The 27057-nt window shown below is 41.8% G+C and overlaps 1 protein-coding gene across 1 annotated transcript in view; it reads right to left on the bottom strand.

The window, feature by feature from the left end:
• ITGA8 (integrin subunit alpha 8) overlaps positions 1–27057 on the bottom strand; it is a 195742-nt gene that overhangs the window by 13659 nt on the left and 155026 nt on the right. Inside the window, exons 26-29 of the mRNA XM_029955577.1 lie at positions 23186–23291; positions 20276–20434; positions 10230–10358; positions 5571–5684 (exon numbers count right to left, since the gene is read on the bottom strand). Of these exons, the coding sequence (XP_029811437.1) occupies positions 5571–5684; positions 10230–10358; positions 20276–20434; positions 23186–23291 (508 nt within the window). The remainder of the gene's footprint in view (positions 1–5570; positions 5685–10229; positions 10359–20275; positions 20435–23185; positions 23292–27057) is intronic.

Below are 27057 nucleotides of genomic sequence, written 5' to 3' on the forward strand. Positions count from 1 at the left end.
GCTGTAACTGGCTCACAAGGGCTCTTGAGAGCAGATGGTTAAAATTTCAGCAATTTTGAGTATCATTTGTTAAACAGAACCATTATTAAAGTTTAAATATACATAACCTTCAGAACATTATATTTTTAAAAAAGGTAATACACAAAGTTCAGTATTTTTAAATTATCTTATATTGTACTAGGATCTTTGCTCTGGATATTATCTAGGTCTATTGTATGTGGGAGTGGAAATACTATATGATGGTGTTCTAGTGCCTCACTTTCCAATTCCGTATTTGGTGACATTGTGTGGGCAGCTTGAAATCGGCCATGGTGGGAATACTTACACCATGGGAATCAGCAAATGCTACATATTGGAGCTTTGTTCCCTCTCCCCGAGAGCAGTTTATTAAACATTCATGAGCTCTTCCCCTCCTATAATCCAATGTTAGGTTTCTTGATGCCACTCCATCAGGTTGGATTGTAATAATTCTGTTTACATTTTTTTTTCCAAAGTTCTTTTTTTTTTTTTTTTTTGCTGTGGCTGAATTTCTTTCCTCCCTTCAATATGCCCTATTTCCTCTATGCCTAATGATCAGCATAGGCTAGATCATGCAATACTTTTAAATACTTCAAGTCACTCTATCTTTGACTTTTTTTTTCTACCCTAACATTCCAGGATAAGTAACTTGATTCATTTGGGGAAAAAAAGGTTTTTTTGGTGGTTATTCTTCTGATGTTCTCCTGTCTCCTGGCTTTTCCATTTCAACTGAAATGTTCGTTTGTAGGAGAAGTGGTTTTTAAAATGCGGAAAACCTTTCTAATAAAATCTTGTGTGTACTTGATTTTTTAATTTTTTTTTATTTGAGAGAGATCATGAGCAGGGAAGAGGGGCAGAGGGAGAGACAGAGAGAGAAAGAGAGAGGGAGAGAGAGAGAACCTTAAGCAGTTTCCACACTCAGCGTGGACCCCAGTGTAGCTCCATGACCCTGGGATCATGACCTGAGCTGAAATCAAGAGTCAGATGCTCAATTGACTGAGCCACCCTGATCTACTCTTTATTTTAAATTATTCTCCAAAACCAAGGTTTCTTCCACTCTTTTCAGTAGGAAAATGTTTTTTCCCCCATTTTACTAAGATGCTCTGGACCACTAAGTAATGAGAAATGTAAGCTATTAGGTTATGATCTGCTAGGGCAGCACCAAAGATACACTAGTCTTGTGTATGTAGGTCAAAGGCACAGCACAGGTAAGTATTTAATTCATGAACAGTAGTTATGAGCAGACTCATTCCATGTTTAAAGTTTAATGCTTTCAGCCATGGTCTTTACATAACAACTACATTATTATTATTACCAAAAGAAATCATGGGGCATCTGGGTGGCTCAGTCGGTTAAGCATCCATCTCTTGATTTCGGCTCAGGTCATGGTCTCACAGTCATGGGATGGAGCCCCACAATCAGGCTCTGCACTGGGTGTGGAGCCTGCTTAATATTCTCTCTCTTTCTCTCTCTCTCTCTCTCTCTCTCTCTCTCTCTCTGTGTCTCTCATCCTCTACCTCTTCCCCACTCTCTCTCTCAAAAAATAAGATAAAAAAAACTCTTCTTCCAATAGCGATCTATTTATGTAATTGCAATCACTGTCACATTGCAGGCAATTTAGGACTGAAAAAGCAGCTGGAGTTAATTTCCCATGACAAAATCTCAGACCTACAACCTTCTTCCCCAGCTAGCTATTCATCCTCTGAAAATGCCCTATTCCTCCGTTATGGCTGCGTCGTATACACTCTGGTTTTCAGCTCGTTAGCTGCCTCTATTATGCACAATGATTTGCTCATGGTCTTGGTACTAATAAAAGTCCCCTAGGTGGTAACAAATGGACAGTGAGGCTCTTGGACTGGTTAACTACAGAGTGTGGCTACTGACATCACGAGGTCTTCCCCTCCTGCCTTCCCACTGCTTAACTCCTTCTCAAGAACTATTTTTGACCACATAGCCCATGTGTAAGTTCTCAACATTTGCCAGAAAAAAAGCCTTGTGAGGTGAGAAAACCTAAGCAATGACTGGTAAAAGCTACCCTGTGAAGGATTGTTTTCAGCAACAATCATAGGACAGGGTGTCATTTAGGATTATCCTATATAAAATCTTTTTCTAACCAGTTTGTATATTCACCAAGCAGACAGAAACAAACACAATGCAGCAAATCATGTCATCCAAGAATTGCAAACTTTCTAGTTTGCATTAGGAAACCAGAAAATGTTTACCTACTGGATTGCATGACCCGCAGTAGATAGTATATTCTTGGGGAGGAAATAAGGGAGGGAGGAAATAAGGGAGGGGGGAAGTGAGGGAGGGGGGAAGTGAGGGAGGGAGGAAGCAAGGGAAGGAGAGAGAGATTGCAATAAAGCATTCCTCTTTGGCAGTCAGATTCTAAGACAGGAATAAGCAGAAACTGTGGGTGTACCGAAATTTGGGCTGTGGCTGGGGGTAAATGCTGGTGACTTGATCCGCTCTCCCTGGTGTCTGGAAGGTGGTGCTTGACTCTGGCAGGACTTTAGATGTCCCTGCACACTGTTCTGCTTGTGCTAAATATTTATAGTTTGGAAAGTCCCTCAATTGCTATTGATTTTTTCCAGACTCACTGGGTAATCTTTAACAGGAAAATGAAGATGCAATTTTCTTTTTTTTAATGTTTATTTTTTTTTTGAGAGAGAGAGAAAGAGAGAGACAGAAATAGTGTGAGCAGGGGAGGGTCAGAGAGAGAGAGAGAGGGAGACAGAGAATCCTAAGCAGGCTCCAGGTTCTGAGCTGTCAGCACAGAGCCCCACGTGGGGCTCGAACCCACGGACCATGAGACTGTGACCTAAGCTGAAGTTGGACACTTAAATGACTGAAACCTGGGCATCCCAACATGCAACTTTCACTCTAAGGTCCTCCTGCTGGAATAGATTAACATCACAGAACTGACACATGGCATCTAAAATGATCACGTTTTCATCGACTGGAGTGTTGTAATGATTTTAGTCCTGCTCCGCCCAGAAGTTATTCTCCCTTATTTCAGTGGGATGTGATGCCCAAAGTAACAGAAGAGATGGATGGTCATCATTGGGAGTGTATGGGCCTGGGAATTCAGTAAGACTCCTCTCCACTCCTCAACTCTGAGATCAGAAGTAACAGCCCACAAGTAGAGGGACCATGAGCAAACTGACAAAAAGGACGTGGTACTCGAAGCAGTGCCTGGTGCGTGGTTGGTGTTCTGTGGATATTTGTTGAGTGAATGGATAAATACTGGTTTAGCTAAAAAAATTTCAAATAAATTGGTTATTACACTTCTCCTTCATTTAGGCATTCAAAACTGGGGTGATTTTGCCTCCAGGGGATTTGGGCAATGTCTGGAGATATTGTTGGTGATCACAACTGGGGTCTGGGTTTCTACTGGCATCTAGTGGGGAGGGGCCAGGGACGCTGCTCAGCATCCTATAATGCACAGGACAGGCCCCCCCACCAACAATGAATTATCCAAAATGTTAATGCAGAGGTTAAGAAATCCTGCCTTAGGGGGGCAGCTGGGTGGCTCAGTTGGTTGTGTCCAACTTTGGTTCAAGTCATGATTTCATTGTTGGGCTCTGTGCTGTCAGCTCAGAGACTGGAACCTGCTTTGAATTCTGTGTGTGTGTCTCTCTCTCTGCCCCTCCCCCACTCATCTTCTGCTTCTCTCTCTCTCTCTCTCTAAAAAATAAATAAACAACAAAAAAAGAGAAATCCTGCAATAGGTTAAAAAACAAAAGCTTCACAACAGCCTTTTCAAAACTACCTTTACCTTTCTATTTATCTTAGAAACAACATTAAATAATATTTGTGAGACTACAGAAGTATTTTCAATCACAGAAAACATGAAAATCCAGAGGTATGATATTGTATATTTAATAGCTAGACTCAAAAGGATTTTGTCATTTGATTTTCTATGGCATGATGAACCAAATGAATTTTTTAGTAGTTAAAATATGAGCAAGAATGCATAGACTTGGTGAGGTTTTTATTTTAGCTTATTTTCCCTTCTCTAAATCCCTTCCAAACAAGGTTACAGCAAAGTAGTCTCATTTAAATAAACAGCCCTTTCCAAATGGAAAAACTAATCTGCTTAATATAGAAGAGATTTAGACCTTTAAAATGCACATAACCAGTAGAATTTTCTGTGGCAGTGTGGGATGTCCCTGTACAGAGAAGCCAAAGCAGTGAAGAAAAATCTAATCACTCATACGTGGATCTTCACTGAGATGCCTCGTGGCAGGAACCCAGGCTGTAGGAACACTAAACAACTGAAACTTTCTAGGGCAATCTCCCTTTTCCCTTCTTAATTGAGTTCTCTTTTGACCCTTGTGGGCATGTGGCTTGCAATGGGCTCTTATACTCATCATCATCCCATTGGTTAATATTTACTAGAGAACTACTGTGTCCTGGGCACTGGGCATAAAGTGGCAAGCTAAAGAGATTTATTTGAATCTAAGTTACTGTCCAAAGGCCTTAGGGACTCAGGATATTTAAACAGTCTTCACCTCAAAGCTGGTGAAGGAATATTACTGAGCCATAAAAAGAAGTCCTGTCTTTTGTGACAACGTGGCTGGACTTGGAGGACGTTATGCTAAGTAAAATAAGTTAGACAGAGAAAGACAAATACCGTATGAAATCACATACATGTGAAATCTAAAAACGCAGAACTCAGAAATAGAGTAGGTCAGATGGGTGGTTGCCAGGGGCAGGGGCTGGGGGAACTGGGGACATGTTGGGCAAATGGTACAAACTGCCAGCCTCAAGATGAATTAAGTTCCGAGGATCTGATGTACGATGAACAATACTGTATTGTGTTCTTGAGAGCTGTTTAGAGAATAGTATATCTTAAAAGTTCACCCCCTGCCCTCCGCAAACGCAAACACGCTAAGGCCATTACTCGAGGGGATGGACATGTTAATTAACTGCAGCGTCGTAATTGTTCCAAAACATATATGCGTATCAGGTCCTCATCTTGTACACCTGAAACCTACATATGTTATATGCCAACTATATCTGAGTAAACTGGAAACCATAATGTCTTTGACTGATGGGAAAGATCACTGGCTGGTACCAGCTCAACTCTTCCATAGCCACTTTAAAAAAAAAGTTTCAAAATTGAAACATTTAAAAAGATTCATAAAAATTTTAAGGTAAAAATTAAAATTAAATCAAAAATTTTTAATGAAAAAATTCAATTTTTAAAAATTTTTATTGAAAAAAAATTTTTTACACTTATTTATTTTTGAGACAGTGAGACAGAGCATGAGCAGGAGAGGGGCAAAAGCAGAAGGAGACACAAAATCCAAAGCAGGCTTCAGGCTCTGAGCAAGCATTCAGCACAGAGCCTGACTCAGGGCTTGAACCTTGAAACCGTGAGATAATGACTTGAGCCAAAGTAGGACGCTCAACCAACTGAGCCACCCAAGCGCCCCAATTTTTTTTAAATTTTAAAATGACATTTAAAAATCCTTTCTAGAAAAACTTCCTGAGCTTTTGAGTAGAGGTTCCCTGTAGAATGTGTGCATCTGAGTCAGTGTTGTTACCTGGAGGAAGGTCTTGGCCCATAACCTGGATCTGACTTTTAGGACGGCACTTTCTCCTCCTTCTAGTCGCCCCACCATGCAGGAGATTTGTAAGCACTCTATGTTTGTACAATTCTGCAAAAAACACAACACCAGGGTCTATTTAAATTGTGGTAGAAAATCAGCATTGAAGTCAGCTTATCTACATTGCATTTTCTCAGAAGTCACCACCTAATCCATAAATCATTCATTTAAATAACAAACAGCTACACTGAAACAATGAAGACAAAACACAGTTTGGTAGTAATGATGCATCAATTTAGTGGTAATAAAATTTAAGCTTTTTTCTCCCCTAAGGACTTAAAACAATCTTCCTGCAGCAGTGATTGGATTGTTTTGTTTCATTTTCTCAGAACTTGGGAAGACATTTTTTATAGACATTTACAACACCTGACCCTAAACTAAGCAAGCCCCAAAATGGCTTCAGACGAAGCTCCCTGTGTCTAGATTCTCTCACAGACCCCGTATTATCAACCCACGGACAAGCATTTCCCTATAACATTCTTCTCCCTAAATTACTTCCTGCTTACAGAGCATAATCTTGCAAGTTCCTTCCATTAAGCTTTTTTAAAACTAGTTTCTAGGTTTGCCAATTTATAAGGGGTAACTTTTCCTCTATGAGATGTATCTTCCTCGAAAGTATTCATTGATCTGATAACATGCTACCTGTCAAATCGTATTTTCTGATTGGACCCAGTATGGAAATAAGGGAATAACTCACCTCTGTTTTCTGTGTACCCATGTATATAGGATGATACTTCTTGAATTGTACTCCTTCACTGATTTGAATTTAATGCATAGGCTACACTTGACTTATTTCTCATGTCTCAAGCACTGGGCACTGGCCTATAGATGCTCAATAAATATCCGTTTATTGGATAGTATGTGCAGGATTTAACAGAGGCATTTCACTTTCATGAAATTGATAAACTGTAGAGTAATCCAACAGACATGTTGCCATGAAAATCTTTAAGAACCTCAGAATTCTCTAAGAGCAATGCAATCAGTAACGTGTATCCAGTAAATTCCAGGAAGGCCAGATTTCTACATGCTGCTTCCAAACTGAGGTAGCTGGGATTTTTGTTCTACTTGGGCTGGATGCTGAGGTGTTTGGGGTTTGTGGAAGCTTTGCAGTCCCTGTCACCAGTGAAGACCCTCATGTTTACCTGTGCTCCATGCCTGACAAGCTGTGTATCTCCAATCCCACCCTCTGGAGGCAAAGGAGGGGAGTGAGAAGGAGGTGATTCTCATAAGTTCCCTGGAGCTGTTGATCCTGCTGAGCTAGCTCTGTTCGAGGATTCTGGAGAAGGCGGTGCTCAGAACAAACCTTGAAGGGTGAGAGTGAGCGAGCTAGGCAGACAGGGACAAGACCAGTGCACGTTCAGAAAGGAGGAGAGAAAGATATTTGGGGCTAGGGTGAACAGGTGGAAATGAGATAGGAATGAGAGAAAGTCTAGGTGGTAAAGAATTTTCCTATTTGAGCCAAGGAATTTATTCTATTCAGAAGGTCCCATTTAAGCGAGACTTATGATTGGGCTTGTGTTTTAGGGGCAGGTGGTACGTGAGGCAAGAATGGAGGGAGGAGAGCGGGAAGCAAGGACGGTGATAAGGGCTTGTTGCAAGAGTCCGGGTGGGCAAGGAGGCTCTGAACCGAGGCCCTGGGGATGGAGAGAGGAAGACGAAGTTTAGGGCAGGTCGGGAAGCAGAATGGGATAGTTCTGTCTCCAGTGGGCAAATTGGAGGTCCTGATGAAGAAGAGGGAAGATTGGGGGGGGAACCCTTTTGGCTTGGGGAACTGAGTGGATGGGCACGGGAATTACTGAGATTGGGAATTTTAGAGAAGCACATTCTGGGGGTCACAGAGGCAGGGTTTTGGACATGTTGGGACTGGGGTGGCTATCAGACATCCGGATGAACATATACACTGCACCCTTTGGGTCCAGAGCACAGCAGGGACGGCGAAGACGGCAGGAGGCACACAGCAATGGCTGGGGGTTATGATCTTGCAAAACATTTCTCTGAAAGAGCGAAGTTGGCAGGGGAGGGGTGGGGCCCGAGGATAGAGGCACCGGGGTGACTGGGGATGGGCGGAGAAGAAGCCCAAGAACAATTCTAAGAAGACGCAGGCCAGTGGGCTGGAAGAAGGTGTTTGGGGGAGGCCAAGGGACGGGACTGTTTCAGGAAGCTGTTAATAGTATCCCATGCAGAAGAGGTTTGGAAAGGTAAGGTTTCTGTAAGTGGAGCAGGGAAAGGACGAGGAGAAAGACTGGAGAGGAGGAGACGGTGTGGTCCCTCCAAGAGCAGCAGGGGTCCAGGAGGAGCAAGGCAAGGACGGTCTTAGGTGGAGGAGAAATTCTATTTCAGTGCTAACAGATACACATTTTTCCTATGCAAAGTGGAAATTATGATCGCAGCACAGGATGTTGGCATTTAGCACTTTCAAATTCCTAATCAGAAATGGGATTCAGCAAGTTGTTTTTAACTAAACAAAAACTGTAGGAGGTCTTATTTAACTTTTGATTTTAGAATAAACTTTGTATAATCACTTTCTATCCAGGACTGTTTTGACTTGAGGACATGGGGGAGGCGGAGGGTTTGCAATTTTCAAACCAATAAGAGACCAAGAGAAGAAAGCATGAGTTCACAAGGTCAGACGTGGAAGTCAAGAACTGCCTCCTTGTCATCTGCAAGTAATAAGTGTGTATGATACTCAGAACTTAAAAATCATCTTGCCTTAAAAATCTTTGATGAGAAAGAACAGGAGGGGGAAAATCCTAACCCTACAACAGAAGTGCATATAATTTTCAAAGGAATTCTAGTTACTGATCTCTACCGCCTCTGTGAACTCATGAGACATACACTAACATGGGAATTGATTTTTCCAAACTGTTGGTTTCCACAGGTCTGGACACTAATTCCCTGGAGGGTGTTCGCATTGGTGCCGCAAATTAGAATATTACAGATGCCAATCATTGTTTTTCTTCTTCAAAAATTAAATTATAATTTTTTATTGAAGTATAATTGATACAGAACGTTGTATTAGTTTCAGTGCACAACAAAATTATTGGATATTTGTATATGTTGTGAAATGACTGTCATCATCAGAGATAGTTACAGTGTTTTTGATGATAACTTTTAAGATCTCCTCCATTAGCAACTGTCAACTCTGCAATGCAACATTATTAGTTGTAGTCACATCCCCAGGACTTCCCTCATTGTTTTCTGGTCTTTTGTTCCTTCTTGAAGCTTTCTTAAAATAGTAATATGCAAAATTGTATTATTTTATCCTAAGCTGAATAGCGTTACCAATTTCCCTACTCTTAAGTTTTGAAAACATGACCATGCTGTGAAAATTTATAGGGACTTAGGGGCACCTGGGTGGCTCAGTTGGTTGAGCATCTGACCTCAGCTCAGGTCATGACCTCATGGGTCCTGAGTTTGTGCCCCACATCGTGCTTTCCGCTGTCAGTGCAGAGCCTGCTTCAGATCCTCTGTCCCCCTCTCTCGCTGTACCTCCCTGACTTGTGTTTTCTTTCTCTTTCTCTCTCTCTTCCACAAAAATAAGTAAATATATAAATATATATAAACATATATATAAATATATAAATAAATTAAAATTTTATTTATTATTAAAAAACTTATAGGGGCTTGAATCACAATCCACCAATGACCTTTTGCCAGAGGACTTCAGGTACTTCTATTATAATAAACATTCCTCCCTTGATTTAGGTTTAACTGAATAAGTCAGAGTTCTCTTTGTATTTTTTTGTCCATTTCCACATTTGAAACTTTTTTTATCAACATTAGAACATGTTCAAGATAGACGTTAGCATTGTTTTAGCCTTTACAAAAATGTTTTTATTTATTTTGAGAGAGAGGGCACCCAAGAGCAGGGGAGGGGCCAAGAGAGGAGAGAGACAGAATCCCTAGTCTCTGTGCTGTCAGCATACAGACTCACAAACCCGAGATGATGCCCTGAGACAAAATCAAGAATCAGATGTTTAACTGACTGAGCCACCCAGGCACCCCACGTGTTAGCTTCTTTTAAGTGTAGAGTTGGGTGGTATTAGCATTGACCTTGGAAGGAGTGAGGGAACTCCTGATTCCTTGAGCACTCTCTCACTTTTGCACAGGGCTGACTGAGCTCAGGACAGACCCATGACAGCTCCGGATGTTAAGGCACCACAGGATTTCTGGCCCAGGAGATCAGAAGCCCCCTTCTCATCTCTTCTGGACGAGCAGAGGAGTGTGAGATGTAGGGGTCCATCTGACCTCCCAGGACCCACTGCCCGCAGCCCCCTTCACTCTTGTGCTCTGTGTCTGGGGACAGGCTCACAGAGGGAGCTACATTCCCCACCATGGTTTATGCTTTCGTCACTATTTCTCTAAACAGTCTGCGTGGCAGGTTTAGAAGAGTGAAAACACTCTAATGGAAATACTCCTTTGTCCCCATGGGAAAGTTGCTTTCATGGCCCACAACATAGAGGGCCAAGCATGGCAGGCCTGCCTGAGCTTTGACCGACATGGAGAAACAATAGTTGAAGTGAGAACCATCTGTGTTTGGGAGTTCTGTCCGATCTACCCTCTCCTCTCTGACCTGTGTGCACTGAGAGAACTCACCAGAATTTTCGCAGGGCTCTGTCTGTGGAGCTCCGGTGCATGCACGTCTCTCTTCCTGACAAGATGAGGGATGGTCGAGTTCCGCAGAAAGGCGCTCAGCTCGGGAGTCTCCTCTGGGGCTGTGACGGGCTGTGAGAGCAAGCAAGTGACGGCGTGTCAGTCTCATAAATCTTGCCACCTTTCCATCAGCCTTGGACGGCAGGCACTTTTCCCCCCTCAACTGGCTATGAGTCACATGAGAAGTCAGACCTGTCCTGATTGATCAGCAGCGTGTTTAACAGCAAAATGAACTGTGCTGACAAAGGACCAAAGCTTCCCATTCTCCAACGACAGGAACTCCTGAGGGATGGGGAATGCATTCCTGGAAAATTTATCTCGTAGGCATACGATTTTTTAGCAGAAGTGATTTCCCCAGAAGGGAGTGACTTTTTAAGCATGAGTCATTTTCTTGTTACTTTACTCTCATCATATATTGGGGTGAAACTCCACCTAGTTCCTGGTGAAACTCAGGAACCTTCTGTGTGGTGAGACGGATCCTGAGGTGGCAGGAAAGTGAGGCGCTGGCCATGGCAAAACAGCGTGATATATGGTCAAGGACCCAACTTCGGCAAGTCTGAGCCCCACACTCCTAAAGTCGTAAGACATGCTCCCTCTGGAGTGAATTGTGTTCTAATAAACATGACTTTTCCAAAGCACGCCACATGAATATTGTGCTGTGAGTGGGCTTGTTTTCGGCCCTGAGTTTGTTTTGTGAGTGTTCTAGAACTTACGATTCTTATCTGAGGCTCCATGCTGGGTATATCTGATAGCTGGATAAATATTTTGAAAGTTCCAATAAATCTCACACAATATCCTATTAAAATTCTTCATTTTAAACCAACTGGACATAGAAGCATAGTCTTCTGTCCCTCCCCCACTGAGTTCCCCAAACACATGCTTTTCTTTCTAGTCCCAGGAGCAGTACTAGTAGCTCATTTCTATGGGATGAAAAAAGATATTCTTTTATTGTAGATGTAGGATACATTACAAAAGATGAAATGGGAGTGCTCGGTGTGCGGTAAGGACCTAGAAAAATCTAACGGATAAACAGAAAGAGAGAGTCCAGACTCGTCAGTATGCCATGCATAGCCGACTTCTCCAGCCTCATTTCTTACAAGAGCCCTTCACATCCTGCTCTGCAGTGTGCAGAGCCTCTGTCCACTCGAGGTGTGCACCAGGCCAACTCTTGAGCCCCTGTTTGATATTCTGCACGAAGGCTCCATCCCCCACCCCGTCAGCATCCATCAAGCTGTAGAGAAACTGTCTACGACCAGTTGCCCAACGAGAAGAGGTAAAGCGATAAGCATAGAGTCACATATAACATCCAAGGAAATATCAGGAAGCAGGGAGACGAAGAAGATCCAGGGAGGAAAAGGAAGATGGGGAAGTCGGATGTAAGAGACAGTCCAGGAAAGCGTAACTCTAGGGAAGCCCAAGGAAAAGAGAGCTGCAAAAACAAAGGAGTGACAGTGTCAAGTCCTGCCACTGAGTAAAGAATTAGGACTAAAAGGAGTCATTAAATTTGTCACATAAGAAATTATGGACATACGATCTAGCAGTTTCCCTCTGTGTATTCACCTAAAGAAAGGGAAAACACTAGTGTGAAAAGATCTATGCGCTTCCGTATTCCTGAAGCATTACTTATAGTAGCCAAGACATGGAAGCAACCTGTGTCCATTGACAGATGAAAGAATAAAGATGTGGTGTACACACACACACACACACACACACACACACACACATTATCCAAACATTAAAAAAAAAAAAAAAGAAAATCCTGCCATTTGCAAAAACATGGATGACCTCGTGGGCATTATGTTAAGTGAACTAAGACAAAGAAAGAGAAATACCATGTGGAATCTAAAAAAGAAATAAAAAAAGATCACCCCAACCTCCCCAAAACCCAAACCAAACCTCACAGATCCAGAGGACAGGTTGGTGACTGCACAGTTGGCGGGGCTGGGGAGAGGGGTGAAACGGGTCAAAGTGGTCAAAAGGCATAAACTTCCGGTTATAAATTAAACGATGGGAAGTACAGCATAGTGACTACAATTAATAATATTGCGTTGTGTACTATTCCTGCAGTCCTAGGATTAGCAGTAGGAGTAAAATAATAGCCCATAGAGAAGAAAATGCTTCAACGTCCTGTGTGGTTGCATCAGATGCAGCCTGTGTACAGATAAAGAACATGTTTGTGGTGGCCCGTGGTGTGTCATCATTTACAAATACTTAGGAGTGATCTCTCTGCAAAACGCAGGACTCACTTTGAGCCAGAGAATGCACGAGATTCACAGAAGGGGTTGATAAAACATGCTTCTTTGTTTCAGTAATACTGTTTTACGGACAGAGGAATGTCCCTCCTCAACGCCACCCTGAGAAAGTCTTCGAATGGCTTACAAACCAGTGTTGTGACGTGGCATTCCAGAAGTTGTTTCAAAATACAAGACAAAACAAAAACCCAAAAAACAAAATGAACAAAACCCCCCAAACAAGGGAGAAGCTAGCCAAGAAATGTAAACAACAGGTACAGCCTATTTTCTAGATGAACTTTGGAGCCTCTTTCACAACCCATTGTTAACCCACAGGTCAATGTGTTTCCTTAATCTGAAATCCTTAGTGGTGAGGGCCTCTTAGCACCCCAGTTAGGCAGACATTCGGTTCAGAATACAGTTTGCTAAGTGTCCAAGCAGCTGGTGGTAAACACCCAAATATCTTCTTCGGAGCAAATGTGAAAATTGCTCCTTTCTGTAATAAGGAAATGATTCTTAGTAAATCCGGTTCTTTCCCCAGCTGTGATTCAGATTTGGACTCCGACAGGAGTTTTCTATTTTCATGACTCTTCACCAAACTCTTCACTCTGGGCTAGGTTTAAATTTATGAATTAAAGGGATACTGGATAGCTGGATTGTGCAAGAGAGTTGGAAATGCAGCTTTTGAGGAAAACAGTAGAAATAAGATTAAGGGCTCTTTGAACCCAAACAAACAACGCATGCTATCTTCTTCTTGTTTGTGATTTGTCTTTGTATGTCAGGCATTTGTAGTTCACAAAAGATGGTGGACTTTCTCTCTTGTAACTCTTTGTCTATAATTAAATCGAAGTAGAAACAGACCCAGGTGGTCAGTCTACCATGTCATTTCTTTTAAGACATAAATGTTAAGGATTTGTCAGAAGAGAAACAAAAGAATTTTTTTTTTTAACATTCTGAAAAGTTCATGCAAAGAATGACTAAAAGAATCAATTCACTCCACTGGTGATTTTGGAGCTTTTCTTAGTTGGGGGACATATTTATATTTATTTACATTTAAAAATTTACAAGAGCACCTGAAGACCATCTTAAAGGGAAGATAAGGCAGGGGCACCTGGGTGGCTTGGTAGGTTGAACTTCAGGTCATGATCTCGCAGTTCCTGAGTTCCAGCCCCACATCACTGCTGTCAGCCTGTCAGCTCAGAGCCTGTTTTGGATCCTCTGTCCCTCTGTCCCTCTGTCCCTCCCCGACTTGTGTTCTCTCAAAAGTAAGTAAGCATTTAAAAAAAAGAGAGAGAGAGAAGATAAAGCAAAGAGAAATAAACCCTGGAGAATGTGTTACTCTTGGTGACTGAAAATTGGACCTCTAAGGCATTGCTAAATATACAAGGTGGGGGGCGCCTGGGAGGCTCAGTTGGTTAAGTGTCCGAATTTGGCTCAGGTCATGATCTCATGGTCTGTGGGTTCGAGCACCGCATTGGGCTCTGTGCTGACAGCTCAGAGCCTGAAGTCGGTCTTCGGATTCTATGTCTCCCCCTCTCTCTGACTCTGCTGCTCATGCTATTTCTCTCTCTCTCTCTCAAAAATAAATAAAACATTAAAAAATAAAAAATAATAAATGAAAGGTGGGATGCCTGGGTGGCTCAGTTGGTTAAGTGTCCTACTTTGGCTCAGGTCATGATCTCACATTTGTGAATTTGAGCCCCAACATGGGGCTCTGTGCTGACACCTCAGAGCCCACTTCTGATCCTCTGTCTCCCTTTTTCTCTGCTCCTGCCTTGCTCATTTTCTCTCTCTTTCTCTCTCAAAAATAAATAAACATTGTAAAAAAATTAATAAAGCATGAATGAAATTATTCTATCAGGGGGAACGTGAAAGAGAAGAGAGAACGCAAGCAGGTTGGGAGTTGTACCCAGTGTCTATGCATTCTGAATTAATAAGAAGCAGGAAGTAAATGGAGGCAATAACGAAGGAAAAAATTCTCTTAAGGGTAAGATAGAACTGCAAATTGCCAAGCCACACTACAGTCTGTGTGCTCACTGCTTTAAAAACAGGAAAGAAAGACCAACAACTCATTGCAGAGCTCTAATCCTTGGCGAATGGCCTCTCTGTTGCTGTGTCCATGTATGTACTATCTGGTTGTAATTCGGGCTTCCTGTGAGAATGGTCGCATACCAGACAACTGTAACCTTCTGCCCCCATGGCTCCAAAGCCCGTGCTTTGGGCAACATTGGCTTTCTCTCATTTGCAGTCACCCCAGCCCAGCCTCTGTCAGATCGTTGGTGCCTCTGGCTTCTTTCTTGCACCAGGGCCCGGAACGTGGTGCCCTGATCTTAGCGTACGTTGAATCCCCCCCCCCCCCCCCCCCCCCCCCCCCCCCCCCCCCCCCCCCCCCCCCCCCCCCCCCCCCCCCCCCCCCCCCCGCCCCCCCCGCCCCCCCCGCCCCCCCCGCCTGCCCCGGTACGGTCTGACACTGTGCAGCCATTTTGTCCAGTTGTCACACTTGGCCGCTGGGGACGAGATCATGCCAACTTCAAAAAAAAAATCCCTTTCTCTGTATGCAACTCTGGTTCCTAAATATTTGCTTTTTCAGCTACATCTTATCGAGAGATCATAGCTTATCTGGAGGACTCTCCAAACTCCAGGATAAAGTCCACCAAAATAAGATAATGGATAGTTTGAGACCATTCTTTGAACGCCTTTCGGACAGTTGAGAATTGCTGTATCCAACTGTAAAACTTTATTTCAAGAAGGATCTGGAATGAATTAGATGTAACGGATTGGTTGGGAATGCTGCAGACAGTTGAGTGTGGATGGTACAATGTGAAGAGCTGGCCACGCTAAAATCCTCTGTCTCTGAAGCCCAGAGGCAGAACTTCCATCGCCCTGAGTTCTTAGAAGACGGAGACAGGAACTTGATGAAGTGAAACCATCATGGGAGAAACAGAAAACCAAAGACAGCGACTATTTCACCAGGCGGTGGAAGTGAAGGCAGGAGTGAATGGACCCCTGGCGATGCCCCCCTCCTCCGGCTCCCCCTGCGCCGGGCACCAGGAGAGGCCATGCGGCTCACTCCCTTTTCCCAGACCCCATCACCTGCGCATGCTCCCATACCCCTTCACACTTGGGCGTTTGAGCAGCATCCACAAAGCAGGCTAAGTGAATCCCCACAAAGCCTGATATGAGGCAAGTATTTAAAAAATGACTCACAAACTTCTAGACATATCTGGGTGTGTCCTTGCCTGCACCCCACACCCCCCAAATTTAGTCACTGATGCTCTATATTGGGGCAATGAGTGAGGGGGTGTGGGTGAGAACTTCCGCCCATTGTCTCCCATAATCACGGTGGTGCCCTTCAGAGGCAGTCGCTCTTCAAACCTTGGGGACATTTGGGCCACTCAGTGGGTTAACTAAACTGTATAGTCACTGTTTTGAAATTTTCTTTTAATGTTTTATTTATTCTTGAGAGAGAAAGAGAGAGAGACAGTGTGAGCAGGGGAGGGTCACAGAGAGAGGGAGACACAGAATCTGAAGGCAGGCTCCAGACTCGGAGCTGTCAGCACAGAGCCTGACGCAGGGCTCAAACCCACAAACCGTGAGATCATGACCTGAGCCAAAGTCATAGGCTTAACTGACTGAGCCACCCAGGTGCCCCAACTGGTCACTGTTTTGAAGACTGAATCCCGTTCAGACCTTATCAGACTTCAAGGTTTATGTGAGGAGACTCACATTTGAAATACATGTTCAGTTTACAGATGGGTTATATTTCAGAAGATTTTAGACTAAGTGTTTGGCACTCAGAATGCATTTCTCTTTAGAAACAATCTTTTACATGGTGGTTCAATTTGCAGGCCAGCCCCCCCCCCCCAAAAAAAACCCCTTACTTTATCTACAATATGGATTTGATGAGGGAAACTATGTATTTGCAATAAAAAATAAAGCCAGGGAAGTTGCCATAGGAGTAACTGTCTTAAACAATAGAAAAAACCCACATTGCGTTAAATATATTAGTTGTACTCAATGCTATTAGGCTTAATTAGGTAAAAGGAGGAATTATTTTGAAATGTTGTAGAGATTCTGCAGGGGATATCTGGGGAATTTCAAAGGTTTTAGAGCTGGTGGTGTTGGCTCCTTGGAACGGATGGCCTAGAAAATGTTTCTAAGGAAATCTGGACAGTTTCTTCATCATCAGCACATTTCCTCAGACATTTGTGGGAATGGCAAAGAGGCCGTGAAGAAGGGAGCTACCTTCAGTGGTTAAGTGGGGCGGGGGGCGGGGAAAAGAGAATGTATACAGAAGCAGAAAGTGGACAAAAAGGCACTTGTGACCCTGAGAGAAAGGGGCTTTCCTGAGGGGAAATCAGTTGAATGGTTGGAGAGGCTTGGTGGGGGACTAGAAAATCCTCCAGAGGACACCTCAGAAGGTTGATGTGGGAGCTTTCCCCCCGACAGACCTGTGGCTTGCCTGGGCTGTTTCGGTGGCTTGTCCAGTGGGGAACAGAGCGTCCTCAGAAAGAACTTGTAGAAAATGAACTGCTCATAGATGCCAATGTTTTAGGAGGCACTCACTAATTATTGCTCTATTTATAAAGGAATTGTAGGAGCGCCTGGGTGGCTCAGTCAGTTAAGCATCCTACTCATTTTTTTAAATGTTTATTTCTTTTTGAGAGACAGAGACAGAACATGAGCAGGGGAGGGGCAGAGAGAGATGGAAACACAATCTGAAGCAGGCTCCAGGCTCCAGGCTGTCAGCACAGAGCCTGATGTGGGGCTCGAACTCTGGAGCCATGAGATCATGACCTGCCTGAGCTGAAGTCAGATGCTCAACCAGTTGAGCCACCCAGGCACCCCAGGCAGCCTACTCCTGATTTCAACTCAGGTCATGATCTCACAGTTCCTGAGATTGAGCCCCGAGTTGGGCTCTGCACTGAGCATGGAGTCTGCTTGGGATTCTCTCTCTCTCTCTCTCTCTCTCTCTCTGTCTGCCCTTCCCCTGCTCAAGCACTCTCTCTCAAAATAAATAAATAAATAAACTTAAAAAAAAAGAAATTGTAGAACCAAATCATGAGGCATTTTACCTTGGTGGGTAAATGAGATTGATTATTGATTACTAGGATTTAATTTTGCTGATTAAAAGTATAGATGTTTATTTTTAAATATCTATATTAAAAATAGCAATTAGCTTTGATGCAAGAATCTGAAATTGATACCTAAGTTAAAAAAAATTCCCAGACCTTTTCTAGATCTAATAATTTGTTCATTAATCTCCAATTTGTATTTAAGAGAAAAGACTATTATCTAGGAAGAAATAAATTGCGAAGTAAGTTTATAGTGACTTATTTAAATTACTTAATATCTTATGAAGAAAACAACTTCTAAGTACTCTCAGTTGTTGATAGCTGCTGATATAAAATATAGTGATAATTAATTTTTAAAATCTATTTACTGATAAAAACCCTTTTAGACTGTCTGAGTTATATGTGGTACATATAGGTAAAGGTACTTGGAGGTCCTGAATGTAAAAACATTTCAAGTTTTTCATTATTCCAAATTTCAAGAATTCATGACTTGTTATTTATTATTTTGGGGAGCCATTCCTTCACCTTGTACTCAAATATTCTTATATTCATGTTCTAAAATTGAGAGTTTTATTAAAAATTTTTATAATGTTTTTTATTTATTTTTGAGAGACAGAGACAGCGTGAGCGGGGGAGGGGCAGAGAGAGAGGGAGACACAGAATCTGAAGCAGGCTCCAGGCTCTGAGCTAGCTGTCAGCACAGAGCCCAATGCGGGACTCAAACCCTCAAACCGCAAGATCATGACCTGAGCTGAAGCCAGATGTTTAGCCGAGTACCCAGGTCCCCCCAAAATTGAGAGTTTTATAAAAGGAGCATAATTAAGTTGCATTTAAAAAATTACTATCGTTAGATTTTTAAAAGATGTTTATTTATTCATTTTGAGACGGAGAGAGAGAGAGAAAGAGAGACAGTACGCTTGAATAGGGAAGGAGCAGAGAGAGAGGGGGAGAGAGAGAATCCTAAGATCCCAGGCAGGCTCTGTGCTATCAGCATAGAGCCTGACTTGGGGCTCGATCTCATGAAGGATGAGATCATGACCTGAGGGGAAATCAAGAGTCAGACGTTTAACTGACTGAGCCACCCAGGTGCCCTTAGCCCTAAAGTTTTAATCAAAGTTTACACTTTAAAGAATATCTGTGTAGCAGGGAACGCAGGTGCACGAATCTGTCCACACTAAAGGTGAATTATCTATTGGTAATTTTCCAGTCACTGCAAATAATTGTTAAATTGCAAGAAAAAAGAATTCACAACCAACATGGCGCACATCACACAAGTTACATAAAATATACAAACATGTAAATAGTGTCATAGATAAACCAAACATTACACTCAAGAGTTTAGAAACCTTCCCCATGATCATGAGTTCCAAGAGTCCATGACTGAAGTAGAGAACCCATTAACTATAGCACATGACATGTGGAAGCTTGAATTACTTAGATGTTTTACATTATTAACATTTGAAGATGTTACTTTATAGTAAGCCACTGTCCTTGAAGACATTAAAAATCATGTCAATGAAGAGCCAAGAGAGAGGAAATTGGAAGAAAAAAAAACCCAGGGAGGCACTATTTTAAATAGTTTTTTGGAATATAAGTGGCCTTATTTATTATTTCCCCTTGAAGAAGAAGACTTGTTGCCCTAGAAATCCTTTAATACTGAACCCCCTTTACACATCTTCTCTTGGAATAGAAAGCACGTTGGGTTGAAGAGGAAAGCCTTTCATAACTGGCCACATCTCCGCCTACTAGAGTAGAGGCAGACCCGGGTTCCAAATGGTTGAGTTAGTATTTCATGAAGCAACGTTTCTAATAGAGACACTGTCTCCCTGAGCTGCTAGACAATGTGCATTCTTAAAATGAAGTTCTCTTTGGAGGATAACATCTGGTTAAAAAGGGGTTTTTTCCTCCACCATTCACATGTGACATTTTCAAGGGTTTATGCTAATTATGTTCTTTTCATCCCAGAAGAAACTCAAAGCCAGATTTGGATCTGAATCTGAATGAGATCGGGTCCTCAGACCCTTGAGCTTTCAGCGTGGATGTCAGGTGGGGGTTACAGAGGGGAAGTTTCCGGCTCCCCTCAGACTCTCCCTCTAAACAGACCACCAGGTGATTGGCTGTGCTTAAGAACTGGAGAAACACTGCTCTAGGCTTCTCTATAAGCTGCCCTGAAGAATGGGCTCCAGAAATTTCCAGTCTGGGGGTTCTCAGGGCACTGAGATGGCCTTTGGCAAATTATCGCATTTTACTACTTGCTATTGGCAACATCTGGAGAAGTCCATTTTGGCAAAGATCCTTATATCTTCTGGCAGTGTACCAAAAGGACTCTAAAAATAGCATTTGGTATGAATTCTCCAAAACATGACATGTCTACTTACAATTTTGGTTTGGTTGTTCTGCTAGTCAAACCATATGCAAAAGGTCCACATTAAAGTAGACTAAATAAATGACAGGTTGCCATGAACAATAGAACCAAGAGAAATGTTAAGTTTTCCAGGAGTGACAGTTTAAAGTTAGGTCTGGCATTTTAGCCATAAAATAGAAAGAAAAGGCCGGATAGATTATCACTGAAAGAACTTACCCTTATAGTTATTTTGCCTTAAAAAAATTAAAGCTACAGTTTAATTTTTTTTTCCTTCCCATAAAAAGCAGGCAGAGCAGCTTAGTCAGACCAGGTCCCTACCTTTATATCTTGTGGGTTGATGTCAGGATTCGTTTGACACCGCAGAGGTCCGAGAGTTTGAATATGAAAAATGTAGAGGAGAAATTCGTCCCGGGCGGAAAATGGCCAGCCCACCTCCAGGAGAGTGTCACTGATGGTACTCGGTCCAATATTGTGCAGCTGCAAGCAAGGGACACATCAAATGATGGTACAGCACAAAACAGGAAGACGAAACCATACTTCATGCCCATTCTAAGGAAGCATGTATTTGCGGTTTTCGTGCACCTGAGCTAGGGTAGTGGCTATACGAAAATAGAATCTCTGTCAGCAAAGAGGAGCTCCAAAAGCAAGAAGTGCTGGTGCTCGGACAAAAATCTTCCCTTTTATGAAGCTCTAAGGGCAGATTTCCTTAGCAAAGACCATGTCAACCAGGTCTGATGGCGCTCTTTACCTTAAATGTATATTCATTTAATCGCAGTGCTAGAAATGCAATTTTAATTACATGCTTTCAAAACCTAGTTATTCTCTCTTTACAGTGAAATCTGCCTTTTTCCTGACTACTGACTTGTCAATTGTAACCATATGCGGCGCACTCTCTTTCAGCCTCTGGAAAAATGGTTATCCATCAAATGCCAAAGACTGTCCAGGCTCACCACAGTTCACTGCCAGTGCGCATTTCAAAGCTGGGCTCCTTCTGTTTTAATCAGTGAATCTCAAAGAAAGGCCACATCTCCTAAAGAGATGAGGCTTTTCAACACATGAATCCTGTACTCACAGGACACAAGAGAGCTTGAGAAGTTTGCGAAATGTATTTCAATTTCTTGTGGTTTTGAAAATTCGCTTCAAAGTTAGCAGGAAACTTTTGCCTTTTTTTTTTTCCACAGTTCTGATCAGTGTAATGATCAGTAAAACAATTTATAATTGGTTTATTATATTATTAGGTGGCTCATTTAATTCACATTATCAAAGCAACATGGTACACTGATAACAGTGTGTTTTGAGAAATGAGAATAGCATGGAAAAAACATGTGATGACAGCTTTGTCACCAGGGGTTATTACCCTAAAATCTTATGATCTGTTTCTGCTAAGATTAGAAGCGGGGCTTCCCCGAGAATGACTGAGTTTGAATATGGTTGCAAACTAAAGTTTCACCCTTCTTCAGCAGAAACCGGTGCACACAAGGTTCACTCAATTATTTGACAGTATTTTTTTTTTCCAGCAAGATTCTTCATCTGAGAGGCCTTGGGGACTGGTTATCCTTTTGCTATCAAAGGGGCTTAGGGCAAAGCTTTGATCCAGCTCTGGACACGGCTGATTGTGAACCACAGGTTGGGCAGGTGACAGGTTTTCGTGTTGACACTGTGCAGGAGTTGATGCTTCTTGCCCACGTATGTAAACAGCTCATCGGTTTTGAAACGGCTTCATTGTTAACCTTAGAGAATGCTATTCATGCCCCTTGTAGCTTAAGATGCAAGTCACAGTCAGGATTATTAGGTCAGTGGAATGAGTTACATAGGAAACAGAGAACATTAAATAAGTAGGGACCTCAAACAGAAGATGGCTTGGAGCATTGTTTTTTACCAAAATTCTATTCCTGATTCTTTGAAATGAGCAGGAATAACTACTCTCCACTAATAGTAGTTACTTTATTTATTTATTTATTTTCAAAGAACAACTACTGGGGCGCCTGGGTGGCTCAGTCGGTTAAGCGTCCAACTTTGGCTCAGGTCATGATCTTGCAGTTTGTGGGTTCGAGCCCCACGTTGGGCTCTGTGCTGACAGCTCAGAGCTTGGAGCCTGCTTCAGATTCTGTGTTTCCCTCTCTTTCTGTTCCTCTCTTGTTTGTGCTGTTTCTTTCTCTCTCAAAAATAAATAAATCATAAAAAATACCAACTACTGAACTAACCCTGACTACATATTAGTTTCTAACTCTAAGAAATTTAAATGTTTCAATAATTTTTTAAAAATGTTTATTTATTTTTGAGAGACAGAGAGAGACAGATCACAAGCAGGCAAGGGGCAGAGAAAGAGGGAGACACAGAATATGAAGCAGGCTCCAAGCCCAATGCAGGGCTTGAACCCACAGAATGAAGGATCATGACCTGAGCCAAAGTCAGGACGCTTAAGAAATTCATATGTTTCAGTTTATGTGCCAACAAAGCTCTTCACTATTCACAATTTAACACTTGAAGTGGGAAAAGATCATCAGGGCTTTCTCACTGCTGGTTTACTTCTGGAAAATATTTTTTCTAATCAGTGGACTATTTAAAATCTAAGAATAAGTTATTCATATATATACACACACACACACAAATATCTATGGGTTTTTTGTACAATAGTGAATAATCCATAAAATTTTCTCTGATACCTTCCGGTTGGTAACTTTCAGTTTAAGAGGTGGGTAGATTTTAAGGATATTTGAACATGTAGGAAGAGGCAAAATACAGTCTAGGGAGCTGGTCGTTTTCATGGTTAGGCTGTTAAAACATTAAAGGAAGAGGAAATAAGGAACATTTAGAAGAGAGCAGTAGGGGAGCCTGGGTGGCTCAGTCGGTTAAGCGTCTGGCTTCAGCTCAGGCCATGATCTCGCAGTTGGTAGGTTTGAGCCCCACATTGGGCTCTGTGCTGACAGCTCAGAGCCTGGAGCCTGCTTCAGATCTCCCTCTCTCTCTCTCTTCCCCTCCCCTGTTTGTGCTCTCTTTCAAAAATAAAAACATCTAAAAAATTTATAATAAAAGAGAACAGTAACAAGATAAAATATTCTCACTATATAATGGCTCTCACCACTAAAAAGCAAGTGATTCGTACACTCCCCCCACTGCCATAGGACAGTAGTATGTAAAGCTCAGATCTTGGATCGATGTCCTTCAGAATGTTACTAGAGTTTATCAGTAAACTACTGAAACAGCTTTAAGATAGTTAAAGGCTACCTCATAAATATGTTCCACCAACGGTCCAACTCCCTCCTCTTTGTGGGGCTCCTCTTCCGGTTCCCAGTTATGAATGGGCAGAACGATCTGCGGAGGGTGGGACACTCTGAAACACGGAATGTTTTGTTACTTGTAGCTGGTGACACAGGTTAAATTAAGGCAGGCTTCACTAGTGGACGGTACACTAACAGCAACCGGAAAAAGTGGCCTGCAATTTATTTGAACAGATATGGCCCATATGGAAAAAAAAAAAAAGCGCTGAAAGTGATGTCCAGCAAACGAGCTAAAGGAATAGTAAAGGATCTAAAACATCTTCCGAAGGCTCTTCCCGGTCTCTAGCTCAGAGGCGGACATTTTATAGCATTTCATTGTTTGGGCACTAGGGGGCAGAGCGGAGAGCATTCCTGAGTTGAGATGGATAATTAAATATATACACATATAAATGTATCCATCTATCTATAGGTCCTGTGTAAGTGTATGAGTGTGTGTGTGTGTGTGTGTGTGTGTGTGTGTGTACAGGATATAAAATCCCTGCTTCAAGCCATACTAAGAAATGGGACTCTTTTTGTGGACAAAAATCCATAATTCTGTGCAGTGTGTTAAGCATTGAGTTGTGAAGAAATGTAGTTTTTAATTGAATATCAGAGGTGAAAAGCGGCCGCTTGTAAATTCCTCCTTCTGAGATTTCTTTGGCTTCCGTTAATGCAGCCATACCTCCCCCACGGCTAGGCCCAGAGCCAAAATAAATCCTGGTGGAATTCTAGAATTGTCTTCTAGATAGATAACTCAGGAAGAGAGACAGAGAGAGAGTCACATGATGTAATCATTTAAGTAGGATATTAACTCGATACAGGGATATTTTTTTTTGCCTGCCATTTGCACTTAGAATAAAAGCACTGGGTGAATACAGTATAGTACTTGGCATTATTCTACAGTAAAAGCTGGTTACAAACCAAATTGTTATTTTTATGTAAGCTTAACAAGATGAATTCCCAAAAGAACAATGACTTTCTAGCAATTTTGAGGCAAATGTATGTTTAAAAGAATTCCTAGACCTTTAGTTAAAAGTAACTTGAACAGAAAATCCCTCTTTTGGCAATCAGATGTCTTAAATACCCCTTTTCAGGCATTAGTAACGAACACAGCCTCTAGCAACTTCAAACAGCGATCTTTATTTTCCCCTCTGAGTAATCTCTTTCTAAAGCAGAAAGCAAAATTTATTGGGCTAACTACGGACCCAAGGGCAAGTAATTTAATTTCTGTGTGTCCCCATTTCCTCATCTGGAAAATTATGATAAACTCTTTGGGTTGTATACCACAAATGATTGGAAAACATCTCAGAGGCTCTTGTGAAAGTTAATTTGGCTGCATTGTCTTCTAGGAGTGGGTGGAAGAAGTAAGTATATTTTTTAAACTGACAACCCACAGAAATGCTACTAAATTATAAAACCCTTTGCTTTCATCCTCAGTGGGCAACCATTCAAAGAAAAGTGCAGGGTGCAGCCTTGCTGGGCTGATACCTCCATGTCCCCTACTCTTATATTGGTTTGCTGGTTTGTCATGCTCCCCCTTCTGACTTGATGTGATTCATTCATGTTCAGACCAGACACTGGGGACCCGGTGAGGGGAAGAGCACAGAACACAGAAGGTTACTTTCATGTGACTGAAGCCCAGAGTGTTTGGGCTTCCTTTCCCGTGGAGTCTTCACAACCTAGCCACCCAGAGCTTTACTCTGCTCTTAGCTTGGCAGCAGAGAACCGACCATGTGCCATATCCATTGTGAGGCTCTAGGGAAAACTTTTTTTTTGGCATAGAGAACAAGTACAGGACAAGGATGAGCACACTGTCTCTGAAAAATTGTGCTCTCATGGTCACCAATCCTGTAGCACTGCTCATAAATGCTCCCGGACCACAGAATCATAAATACTTAGAACCCGACAGGTACTGTGGGGACGATGCGTTCAAAACCCCTCATTTTACCCATGAAAGGAAAACTGATGTTCAGAAAAGTAGGGGTTAGTTGCAGGTGAAGACTAGAGCTCTGGTTTATTCAGTACCAGCCGTTATATTTCCAATGTATGGTTGACCCTTGAAAAACAGGTTTGGACTGTTTATAGGGTCCATTTATAAGCAGATTTTTTTCATATATAAGATACAGTACTGTAAATGCTTTTTTCTCTTCCTCATGATTTTTTGGGTAACATTTTCTTTTCTCTAGTTTATTATTAGCATACGGTATATAAAGCATACACAACATATGTGTTAACCAAGTGCTATGTTATTGGTAAGGCTACTGTCAGCAGGAAGCTGCTAATAGTTCAGCTCTGGGGGAATCAAAAGGTACATGAGCAGTGGGTTGGAGCCCCTGACTCCTCTTGTTCAGAGGTCAACTGTGTTAATGTGACACAGGGGCCACTGAGCAGCAGTGATTTTAGTAAGGACAACTTAAAGAAACCTCCTGCCCCATTTCTATAACAAAATCAAATAGGTATCGAAACAAATAACCCATTATAGGGCATGGCAAAATCATTCAAAAGGTATGGCTCACGAAATTCAGTAATCTATCCTCTAAGACGTTTTCAAATCTGGGGACACCATGCCAAAAGAATGACTCTCTAAAGATTCCAAATAAATAACTGAAACATTGTTCATGGTTTCCAAAATTATTTTTTTTTAAGAAAGAAGAAAGGATGTAATCAACTATTAGAGTAGGGTCAACAGCCCTTATTGAATAACGGTCGCATTCTAGGATGGAAGACAAACCACTGGTCCATGGAGACAGATGGGGGCACCAACGGTAATACTAGACATTAGGAAAGGATTAGGGAAGCAAGGGATTAGGTTTTTGATAAGTTAAAGTCTATAAGCTATTGGATGTTCAAATCTGATGCTGTGGTAGTATGGTGGGAACCCTATTTTCATAATCCCATTTTCAAACACTGTGAGTCCTAAATCGCAGACCACTGATGCTGTGTGGCACAATGGTGGCTCTACCTACGGCAGCCAGCATCCAAACAGACCATGGTTGTTGGTGATTGTAGTGTCCCTTAATCAAACCCACTCAATCCTGATTATATTACAAAGGATATAATTTTATTACTCTTTGTGAGCTCAGTGCATGTGGTGCTGCCTCTTGTGGCCAGATTTACTTCTTACAGACTCCGTGCTAAATTAATCTTTTGTGTTAACAAATGCCATGTAAATCTGCTGAAAGACAGTGTTGTCACATCTGGCTTTAAAACGAATAGAACAATTCTCAGTATTTTGTTTTCTCCATTAAAAGAAATAAATCCACTCAAGTGTATTTTTAAAATGATAAAAAAAACAACACTAAACTAAATTAAGAACTGCTAGAGACAGGGGATGATAAAATATATTGGAAAAAACACACTGGCAATAAAAACAAAAAACAAAAAAAACCCCACCAGATTTTCCTGGAGACTGAGCATGGAAGGTTTTCCACACAGTCGCTGTTTGTTCCTTGAAGAATTAAACATCAGAACTAATATTTTTGCTGAGTATTTGGAATAGAGAGTTTTACTTTGCAAAATGGCTACAAAGAACTTTAGCGCTGTACTAGAGAATAAACTGTGGTCAATTGATGGACATTTATCTAGCGATTCAAAAAATCGCATCCATATGAGAAACCCAATTTTAATGACCTGTTTCGATTATTGGTAAAATGAATAGAAAATTTCTTTCTTTTTTTAAATTAGAAACATTGGTGTCATAAGAGATGGCAGAAATGCATTTGTAAATATTTATCTTATAAATTGGATCTATAAGAATAAATACAGTTATCCCCTGTGCTGCCTTGGCTTGAGTTATGTCTTATGGAATAAAAATAGTTCCTAATAAAATTTGTTTTGAAA

Source organism: Suricata suricatta, chromosome 10, assembly GCF_006229205.1.
Source record: "Suricata suricatta isolate VVHF042 chromosome 10, meerkat_22Aug2017_6uvM2_HiC, whole genome shotgun sequence".
In the NCBI taxonomy this organism is placed as follows: Eukaryota; Metazoa; Chordata; class Mammalia; order Carnivora; family Herpestidae; genus Suricata; species Suricata suricatta.